Source organism: Branchiostoma belcheri, unplaced genomic scaffold, assembly GCF_001625305.1.
Source record: "Branchiostoma belcheri isolate BF01 breed outbred unplaced genomic scaffold, Haploidv18h27 scaffold25, whole genome shotgun sequence".
In the NCBI taxonomy this organism is placed as follows: domain Eukaryota; kingdom Metazoa; phylum Chordata; class Leptocardii; order Amphioxiformes; family Branchiostomatidae; genus Branchiostoma; species Branchiostoma belcheri.
In genome coordinates, this window is record NW_017803854.1 from 2,289,661 (window position 1) to 2,300,972 (window position 11,312).

Genomic DNA, 11,312 nt, shown 5'->3' on the forward strand with positions numbered 1-11,312 from the left:
CGCGGTTATCACACAGGCTTCCAAAGTTCGATAGAATAACTCGAACGCGTTTCGGATACACCGATTTCGAAAATTCGAATACCGGAATGTTGGAACTAATGTTGTTACATTTTTTTGCTCATGGACACCAACTTTTCTCAACTTCTGCACATTTCGCATTGAAATGTTTGTTTTGTCGGGTAGGCACGGAAATACCACATGGTGGATTTTATCTTTCCCTCCAGGTGGAACGGATCGGAGACGGGCAGACATGTCGTACAGGCGGAGCTGCCAGCCGTCCTGCACCGCCTACTGGGAGTACGAGATCTGCATGACAGCCGACGGGCAGGACAGGTAAAACCCTGCATGGTTGTATCCAGAACAGAGCCATGCTCAGGCTCGGCTCTGGATAGTCCAGGCATATCCAGAACCATGCTTTATCCACAGCCATGCTCAGACACGGGTCTGGATAGTCCGTGCGTATCCAGAACCGTGCCTTTGGCAACTGTACGTTCTCGGACACGCGGAGACTACCCAGTAATGTGCCAGATCCTAAGCAGGAATAGAAGTAGATAGGCACGGCTCTGTATGGGTACGATAGGCCCCCCTCACTGGTTTACTGTGCACTTATAAGATAGGTGTTCCTGGATATTAGCTGGCTCACTAGAACACCTAGCTTCCATGCATAGTAAACCAGTCATGATTGCTGATGAAGATGACAGGCGGTCATCAAAACGTCGGTTCTTGTGAAACAACTGGTTGTGAATAAATAACTTTGCTATTCAATCATTCACCAACCTGGTGATTAACCAAATTATTCACGGATATCATTTCTTGAAAGTTCATATGTGTTGGTAGACTGGAGTTGTACCGTCGAGTTGTACAGTCGAGTTGTACAGTCGAAAATTTGGGTGAGTCCAATTTATTGTGTTAGATATTACAGTTTAAACTTGCTTCATAATTCACGGATACCATCCATCTTTTCTTACAGGTGTGCAAACTGTGCTGCACGGAGGACAGATGCAACACTCACGTCCTGACCGGCCACAACGACCCTCGGGCCCCCGCCCTCAGTGGCAACAGCGGTGCCGAGGGGATCCTGGCGTCCCTCGGGATTGTGTCCGTTCTTGCGCTGGCAGTGTGTGCGGATATTCTGTCACTTGTCACTTAGGCCTAGGTAAAAAAAATGAGTGTTTCCGGTTCCCGACCGGCCCTAGCAAATACTTCACCCACCGACGCTACTGGCGTGTTCTTTCGTGGGCCGACCCCCAGGCCCTGGCAAGTCCATGAAATTTCAAACCCTTTAAAACGCTATTATTGACGCGTTTTCATAAATATTTGTCCCTTCTACACAAACAGACGGAGGGACTGGTCCTTGGGACACAAATAATTATGGTACGACGCGGTTTGCTTTGTTACACTGTATTTTGTTGAATCACTTCTGCCAAAATCTATAAAAAAAAAGAGAGAATCCCTAGCCCTACCTACCGACCCCCGACTAAAACCGGAAACAAAGCATTAATTTCTTAGGCCTTCAAGTGCATGCCCCCTCCCAAAAAACGACGGCTATAGCAGCCAAAGTAGAGTTTAGAGTTTCAGAGTAAAGGAAGTGTTTGGAGGTCGGGTTAGTGAGGAAAGAAGTGCACGAAATTATGACCAGAAGGTCCATAGTACTAGTAACTATGTGAAAATACGTTTATTCATGAATAACCGACAAACTGCCAACTTAGTAACATTGGTGCAGTTTAAAGTATTTTTAATATTGATGTGTTGAGCACCATTCACTGATTTGAATGCAGTTCGAAAACACGTTTGAGAATGTCCTGTTTAGACACCACGACTGTGTGTTAATTTTTTTCATGACCTTCCTGGGAACAAGATCATGATTCATACCCATGAAAATCGTGCTGGAGGGGACTCGTTCCCAGAGATGGCGCGACTGAGAAGGTGTGATGACATTTTGTCTCCCTCTGAGTCTTGAATTAAAAAAAACACCATGTTAAGTTCTGTAACTCGAAATAAAGTTCTTGCTTCTTGCTACCATCTCGGTATTCTGTGTTGTTTTGACCCTACAGAGAACTATGCAAAGACACTATTATTTGTTTAAAGCGAAGCTCTATTAGGAAACGCTAATACCCTTAAATCAATTAACCTGTATTTCAACCTGGGAAAACAACCCACGACAAAAAACTACTGTTGCAAATGGAAAAATCAACTTATCGCCGCTAATCTCCGATATCCACTTAACTTTGTAACAACTCCTGGATACCAGGATTCCGTTTTCCTAGCAACTAACGAGATTTTAAAGCCACGTCGCTCACTCAAAATCTCCAAACCAAGAAAAGTACTTCACATCTAACAGACGTCCCCCCGATCGTACCCCGAGAGGCTTTGGACAACATCGGACCCTTCTAAGACAAGATATTTGTGATGCAGGGAGGCGGATTCTTCTTCTTGGTGGTTGGCCTCGTGTTGAGTCGCCACGCAGGTGAGTTCAGCCAGCCGCCTCAAAAATGAGTGTTCTTGCCCGGGGCGTTTTCCCTGGTAACATACCAATCTAAGGCCCCAGCGTCAACACCAAGTCTACAGGCAGTCAATCAGAAAATCACTATCGAGGTATTTTTAAATGACGAAATGGCCTGAGGGCAAAATGAAGTACTTGATTAAAACCAAAGCTTGATATCAATCTTTTTAAGCCAGAAGTCGAGTGACTCGTACTTCTATTGGTTTTGTGGTAAACTGTGCGGCGAGCTTTATCCATTGCTTTTTTTGGCACAGAAAAGGTAGTTCTATGAATGGATTTTGCATCCAGGTACCTTATAATATACGAAATAAATCCTGGATAAGGTTGTTAACGTGATAACGAAAAGACATTTTAGACACTACATTAATGTTTCTCACTTAAGTGATGAAAGACTCTGTGAAAGTGATCTCAACGAAGAGCTAATCTTCCACCGGTGGTGGCAGAGAAAACAGGTTGTTGTGCCGGGTAAATTCCACCAGCTCTTTTCGACTGTATGCCAGGGCTTCCATACTCGCTCCCTAATGAATATTGAGCGAGTATGGAAGCCCCGGCATACAAATAGGATGGCACCCATGCCAGGCTATGTCTTACAGTCATCACTTATTAATACTACCCGAGTCACCCAGAATGCAAATCGATCAGTGTTCTCTCAACCATCGCACCATTTTAAGAAATTCTCGCCAGTCGCTACGTCCAATTCGATAACGGAGGTTGCTCGGTGATTTTAAATTTGCCGACCTTCCGGCGATCAAAAAATACGGCAGAAAACACTGTGTGACACCGGGCCTAAGGACTGCGACCCTTTCCAGTAGCGTGCGTATTGGGCCTTAGCGACAAAAGCCGGGATTCGAACCCTCAGCCCGTTGGGCCATTAGACTACGCACGCTGGTCGAGATGTCTGCCTCTGTTACGGACTTTATATCATTATATCCATTTGTTTCATTTATCTATTTTGAAAAACACAAATTTACTTCACTGAAGTCTTTCCTGGAGTAAGAAAGTGAGCTGACAGCGAACGGCGAAGGTTGTCCGTACCTAACTTTGTATTGTTTTGTTTTGTTTTTCTACACAACAAACGTATAAACCGTTTCCTCCGATCCGGGGGCCCTTGTGGTTACGTGTGTGGTCGACCACCAACCCTTCTTCACCAACAACAACAGAGGGACAGACCAGCGCAAACCTGAATCAAGGTTAGGAATTCTTCTATCATATCTACGGGACTGAGTGAGTGAGTGAGTGAGTGAGTGATTGAGTGAGTGAATGAGTGATTGAGTGAGTGAATGAGTTCGTGAGTGAGTAAGTGAGTGAGTGAGTGAGTGAGTGAGTGAGTGAGTGAGTGAGTGAGTGAGTGAGTGAAAAGCTAGGTTGCCAATCAATATTTCAGACTGCCGTCAACGCCGGCTGTTTACTTTAGAAGGCAAGGCATAAGCCGGTGCACCTGTGAAGGTATCGCTAACAGGCTGGCCAAGGCAGGACAAAGTTTATTTCAGAAGCCGTAACTTTCGTACCAGGCAACGTGGCGTCTGCAATACGTCTAGCACATAGACACACTCTTCACTCCCAATGTCTGTTTGGCAGTGATGTTGTTAACATGCGTGCCTCACTCCAGGCTACTTAATTGTCAATGTAACACCGAGATACGGGTGGGCTTGACCACAGAACAGGTAGCTAGTTACGGGGTTCGTTTGTTTCATATATCCATAATGTAGCATTTACTGAGTTAAAATGCATGAGCCATTTGCTTTGCCATTCTTCCAGCGTGTTCAGATTTTTTTGTAAAAGTTGTGAGTCATTCTGTGTAGTCATTCAGCTCTACATATAATAGACAGTCCTCAGCAAAGAATCTCAACTTTGAGTCAAGCTGATCTGGTAGGTCATTAACATACAAGAGGAATAGTAATGGCCCCAGGATAATTCCTTGTGGAACTCTTGACGCTACTCTAACTGGAGCCGAAGCCTTCCCTTCCACCACTACTGTTTGCTCCCTGTTGAATAAAAAACTTGAAACGAATTGAGTGTTGTTCCTTGGATTCCATAATACTCCAGTTTTAAATGAGCCTGCCGTGGAGAACTTTGTCGAACGCTTTTGTGAAGTCGAGTATCGCTAAATCTACCTGCTTTTTACTGTTCAGCGCACCAGCTATGCCATGAACTGTTAGTATGAGCTGCGTTTCTGTGGATCGCTTAGCTCTATAAAACCCGTGCCGGTAGTCCGTCCATATGTTGTGACTTTCTAAAGTGAGTGTTATACCATTGTTATACAGGATGCCAACGGGAGGACGGTGGATCCATGGTGCTGCGAGGTTTGTCTGGCACCATATCCAGCCCCGGCTACCCGACCATGTACCCGCCTAACTCTGCCTGCGCGTGAGTACAGCATGCTACTGTCATAAACACAACGAAAGTATAACGACTTCCGTAACGTTAGGTCTTGCACACCTATACCCACGAACAAGAATAAGTAGATTCAAATGAACTTAAATTGACATACATATCATATGATACCCTTGTACCGGTATCTCATAATGACAACACCAGATTTTCTGTTTGCAACATTTTCAGACTACGCAAACCTAAAACGAACAGCAGGAAACTTTCCTTTCTAGTTCCGTATCGTGCGATTGCGCTTTGGTATGACTTCCCACCCAACGTTAAGACACTGTGTGACCTACATGTACCAAGCTTTAAGAAAGCTATTATTGAAACAGTGCCAGCTGTAATGTTGATTTGTGTGTTCATTGTTCACTTTGTGATGTAGTATGTTTCTAAATGTGTTTACTGTATTTTTCTGTACTATTTCCATTTGTATCATGTCATTTTAAATGTATGTGTTTGACTTTAAGCCTTGGAACACTAGACCAGCAGGGTTAAAAGGTTTCGAAAAAAATGAAATGATTACCTGCTGAGTGTATCGTATAGTATTCACTGCTGGTTCTAAAATCTCTAAACATTCTTTGATGCATTTGCCGATTTCTACACAGTAATGGTTATCTCCTTGTACAATGTAATTTAATTCATTTATAGGGCGGAATGTACCAGTAGTAGATTCGTTTGTACACGTGGAAGGGAGGGTGAACATCTTTGAGTGTTTATCGTCATGTCGTTAACAACCAATGATAAAGTGACAATCATCTTCAATAAAACTAAGGACATATTGACTGCACTTCCGATGGTTTCCACCAGGTATGTAATCACGGTGGATGAAGGCAAACGGATCATCATAGTCTTCAATGCGTTAGACATCGAGCGACAGTCTGCGTGTAGCTACGACTACCTCCAGGTAAGGGAAATGTAGATAATACCTGTCATGAAGTCATACTGTGTGTCAACTAAGGCGATGCATGGCAACCTAACCTAGTGCGTAGTAAACTAGAACAGATCTGAGCAATCCAACCTAACCTAGGGTAAATGAGATCCTTAACGCTGATTTGCCAATATCTTAAACTCGAGCAGATCGCCATGCACTAGAGGGCACAGGAAATGTATAAAAGGAGAAGTGGTTCGATCTCTCTGTCATTCTTGAGGAAGACAAATAAAGTCGAAACTGGTTGAATTCCGTCTCAGCGCTGTTATTCTCCCAAAGCTACGATAATCAAAGCCAGGATATGTATGTATATATATGTATGTATGAATGGTGTAGATAATACCTGTATTTGCAGAATCATGCCCGCAGGCTAATTGCTTGTACAGTGTTAAAGAAAGTACTGTCGGATCAACTTATACTAAGTACCTATACTACGTTTACTGTTTGTCTTTTTTGTAGGCGGTGGATAATAATTTTGACTGGTTTTGTGATCTTAGTATAGACAAAGTCTTTTGATGATCTTCTAAATGGACGAAAGATTAGGAAATTGTGTCAACTGTCTGAAATAATCTTTTTCTGTCGGTAAATATAGACAAGAAAGGTATCATTTTCAAAGCAAATGCATCACGTTTACCCTCACATGGTCTAGCCTATGGCCTAACAAACTCCTGCTCCGGTCTCAGGGTGGACATCTTGCAAAAATGAGTCACCTGTTAATATAATAAATTAACTAATAAACTTAACTTGAAAGTTTACCAACCATGTGCATTTTTTGCCATGGCTAGGTTCGTGATGGTGCCGAAACCACGGCCGACTCCCTGGCCAAGGTTTGCGGTAACACACTCCCAGACCCGATAACCAGCACAGGGAACAGCGTGCTAATCAACTTTCGGTATGTCGCGTGCACTTTTTAGTTTTTTTTATCATTTTTAGTTATCGTTCGGGTACATTTATGTCAGTTGTTAACAGTGTTAGAAAAGCAGAAATATCTTCTTTTACAGAAACTGCAGTAAATGATTGTAAGAAGAGTTTTGGGGGGACGACGCTTTGTTGAATGTACATTGTCCAGTATATAGTCTTTTGAAGGGGCGTTGTACGACCATTAAGAAAACATACGGTGTATCCTATAGAATAGTCGCGCAATCGTGCAAGTTAAATATTAGAATGGCATGCTTCTATGGTGATATACTCTCCATGACCGCCCATTGTGCGTGTGTTACAATTTACCTCAAAGTAAAATTGTGACTATGATACAGCATAAAAAGAAATGCTTACAATGCAAGACTTCTTCAGGTCGGATACGAGCGTTGGCGGCGAGGGTTTTGACCTGGAGTGGTCGGTGGAGTGCCTGCCGGACCTGTTCTCCTGCGACTACGCCGCCACCTGCATCGAACAGTCCCGGAAGTGCGACCTGGTCCAGGACTGCAACGACTGGGCGGACGAGGGGGAAGAGTGCTTGGCGCAGGGTCTGGGGGCTTACGCTGCCTTCAGCGCAGGTATGATATTCTTTTTCGCACACATACGTGTACATTAATCTCCAAGCAGATTTTTTATTGATTTTAGACACCATCCAATTCAATGTTTACGTCTTTTTCTTTTACCTCACAGGGTGCCAAAGCGACGTCCAGAACATCGCGGAATCCGGCAACCTGAGTACTCCCAACTACCCTGACTTCTACATCGCCGGGATGGACTGTAGCTGGTCCCTGACCGCGGCTCCTGAGTCGGACGGACGCTACCCCGTCCTCATGGCCAGCTTCACGGGCGACTTCGGCGTCGCCTGCAGCTCAGGGAGCATTCAGGTAATGCTGGAGTCACATTTCCAACGAGGCCCGCGCGGTCTGTCCCGATCTAGACGCCGGGCCGGCGGACGCCGGCTGTCATGATCCTCATAACACTAATTTAGTCAGACATGGACGGTTATATATAGGTCAGGTCGTACAATCGTCGCACGATCGCAAACTGAGGCCATTCTTTGGATACTAGTAGTCGTGCATGTGTCGTGCAAAATTCTGCTGTCGGTGAGTATTCGTTCTATCACAGCCTGTGCTATCTGACAAATCCAGAATCGTTTGACGGCCTACGACGAAGGTGATCTGGAACTGCATTGAGCACCTTGAACTACATATAAATGTGGTGTCTTGTGGCGTAACGGCAGAGTGCTCGACTCGGAAACAAGAGGTCTCGGGTTCGAGTCCTGACATGCCACCGATCTTGTACCCTAGGGAACGGCACTACACACGACTTTCCTCAGTTAACTCTAACAACAGCTGCCTTTTTCCCACGTGTATTGTACTGTTACAATTTCAATAAATGAAAAATAAAATCTCCTCACACTAATTCCACTCTTACAGATCAGAACCACTGACAGCAACGGACAGGTCGCGAGCACGACCAAGTGTGGGGAGCGCGGCGGACCCGTCGCGATCGGCGCGGAGGAGGGACAGACCATGACCCTGACCTTCTCCCCGAGCTCCCAACCCATCGGACACGGCTACATGCTGGAGTGGAGCCTCTGCCCGCCGGATTCCCTGGCGTGTCCGGAGATCGGACAATGTTTCCCTCCGGAAAGCGGAGTGACCACCTGCCCAAGCAGTATGCCTACAACACAGGCGACGGGTAAGTTTTGATCCTGCCATGCCACTTCACTCGGGTGAAAATGAGTACCTAGCTTCGGTTAGGGACATCCCTTGGTTAGGACGTTAAATGGATGTCCCGTGTTTGGGGAGAGCCACACCCCACGCACGTTAAAGAACCCACCACACCTTTCAACATAGAGTAGGGACGTGCCCCTTGGTGCTGGTTTGAAGCTAAGAAATTCCTGTAGGTCCACTAGGAACAAGTAAGACGCCCATCAACATTGGAACGCTATTCATTCCGTCATGTCAGGCTAATGATATAACCTTATCATGTGCATGTGACAATCAGATCTTGCGTTGTTGCAGCGACCGGTGCTGGGGTCAGCTCGGGAAGCGGAGTGACTGGGGGAACTACTCTCCGCAGAAGCTCCACCGTGCGCCCTAACAGCGTCACTACAACGGCCTGGGACAACTCGACAATGTTCACTGAAGGTGGGAGAGAACACTCACCTTATGCGTTATGCATTCAGTGTATTCTGCTCTCTCTCTCTCTCTCTCTCTCTCTCTCTCTCTCCCTCTCTCTCTCTCCCCTCTCTCACTCTCCTCTTCTCTTGGATGTCCATCGTCAGTCGAGACGATCTGCCAAAGTGCTATGAGGTTCTCACGTGCGCAGTACTACGTTCTGCCGACGTGCCCGTCTAACGTACTGTGGTAGACAGCTGTCTGGAGAAAAGATTTAGGGACTGACTTTCCTACTTTCTGTCCGCTCCAGGTCCAGACAACACCATGTGCTACAGTTGCGAGGGAACAGGCCGGGAGTGCATGACGGGAAACGGAATAGGGGGAACTGCCATGGAGTGTCAAGAGGATGAGGCATGCTGGGTAAGTTTAGAATTTGCACATTAGGATTAGAATTCCCAATCCTAACGTTTCATTCGTAATTGATTTTTACTGTTTTAACTTTAGATCTTTTGAGTTTAGTGTCAAGCTTTAATTTCCCTTTGCATTTTACTCTCTAGAACATAAGAGTTTTAACATTTTCCTACCTGCCATTGTTTCGGCAACTAGTCAGCTCGGCCGCGGTCGGATCTCTCGCGGTTATCACACATGCTTCCAAAGTTCGATAGGATAATTCGAACGCGTTTCGGATGCACCGATTTCGAAAATACCGGAATGTTGGAACTAGTTTTTCATTTTTCTTTGCTCATGGACACCAACTTTTCTCAACTTTCGCACATTTCGCATTGAATATTTGTTTTATCGGGTAGGTATGAAATACCGCACGGTGGATTCCGTCTTTCCCTTCAGGTGGAACGGATCGGAGAGGGGCAGAACGTGTCGTACAGGCGGAGCTGCCAGCCGTCCTGCAACGCCTACTGGGAGTACGAGATCTGCATGACAGCCGACGGACAGGACAAGGTAAGGCCCTGCATGGTTGTATCCAGAACCGTGCTCAGGCTCGGCTCTGGATAGTCCAGGGCTCCAGGCATATCCGGAACCGTGCTTTATCCAGAACCATGCTCAGACACGGGTCTGGATAGTCCGTGCGTATCCAGAACCGTGCCTTGGGCAACTGTACGTTCTCGGACACGCGGAGACTACCCAGTAATGTGCCAGATCCTAAGCAGGAATAGAAGTAGAAAGGCACGGCTCTGCATGGGTACGATAGGCCCGCTCACATTCGTCACTGTTACTGGTTTACTGTACATTTATATGATAGGTGTTCCTGGATATTAGCTGGTTCACTAGAACACCTAGCTTCAGTGTACAGTAAACCAGTCATGATTGCTGATGAAGATAACAGACATCAAAACGTCGGTTCTTGTGAAACAACTGGTTGTGAATAAATAACTTTGCTATTCAATCATTTACCAACCTGGTGATTAACCAAATTATTCACGGATATCCTCCATTTTTTCTTACAGGTGTGCAAACTGTGCTGCACGGAGGACAGGTGCAACACTCACGTCCTGACGGGCCACAACGACCCTCGGGCCCCCGCCCTCAGTGGCAACAGCGGTGCCGAGGGGATCCTGGCGTCCCTCGGGCTTGTGTCCGTCCTTGCGCTGGCAGTGTGTGCGGATATTCTGTCACTTATCGCTTAGGCTTAGGTAAAAAAAATGAGTGTTTCCGGTTCACGACCGACCCTAGCAAATACTTCACCCACCGACGCTACTGGCGTGTTCTTTCGTGGGCCGACCCCTAGGCCCTGCAAGTCCATGAAATTTCAAACCCTTTAAAACGCTTTTATTGACGCGTTTTCATAAATATTTGTCCCTTCTACACAAACAAACGTAGGGACTGGTCCTTGGGATATAAATAATTATGACGCGGTTTACTTTGTTAAACTGCATTTTGTTGAATCACTTCAGCCAAAATCTAAAAAAAAGAGAGAATCCCTAGCCCTACCTACCGACCATCGACTAAAACCGGAAACACAGCATTAATTTCTTAGGCCTCACAGCCTTCAAGTGCATGCCCCCTCCCAAAAAACGACGGCTATAGCAGCCAAAGTAGAGTTTAGAGTTTCAGAGTAAAGGAAGTGTTTGGAGGTCGGGTTAGTGAGGAAAGAAGTGCACGAAATTATGACCAGAAGGTCCATAGTAACTATGTGAAAATACGTTATTCATGAATAACTGACAACTGTATTTTTGATATTGATGTGTTGAGCACCATTCACTGATTTGAATGCAGTTCGAAAACACGTTTGAGCGTGTCCTGTTTAGACATCACGACTGTGTGTTAATTTTTTTTTCATGACCTTCCTGGGAACAAGATCATGATTCATGCCCATGAAAATCGTGCTGGAGGGAACTCGTTCCCAGAGATGGCGCGACTGAGAAGGTGTGATGACATTTTGTCTCCCTCTGAGTCTTGAATTAAAAAAACACCAATGTTAAGTTCTGTAACTCGAATAAGTTCTTAG

The 11,312-nt window shown here is 45.6% G+C and overlaps 1 protein-coding gene and 1 pseudogene across 1 annotated transcript; both read left to right on the forward strand.

The window, feature by feature from the left end:
- Positions 1-1,452, forward strand: part of LOC109471401 — a 9,423-nt pseudogene extending 7,971 nt beyond the window's left edge.
- A 957-nt stretch (positions 1,453-2,409) lies between these two features.
- Positions 2,410-10,560, forward strand: LOC109471402 (tolloid-like protein 2). Its single transcript, XM_019770687.1, has 11 exons — positions 2,410-2,467; positions 4,768-4,870; positions 5,687-5,783; positions 6,593-6,699; positions 7,101-7,303; positions 7,416-7,609; positions 8,162-8,426; positions 8,753-8,878; positions 9,159-9,268; positions 9,695-9,805; positions 10,312-10,560. The coding sequence occupies exons 1-11, from the start codon at positions 2,410-2,412 to the stop codon at positions 10,489-10,491; spliced, it is 1,554 nt and encodes a 517-aa protein (XP_019626246.1). The 3' UTR covers positions 10,492-10,560.
- The last annotated feature ends 752 nt before the right edge of the window (positions 10,561-11,312 follow it).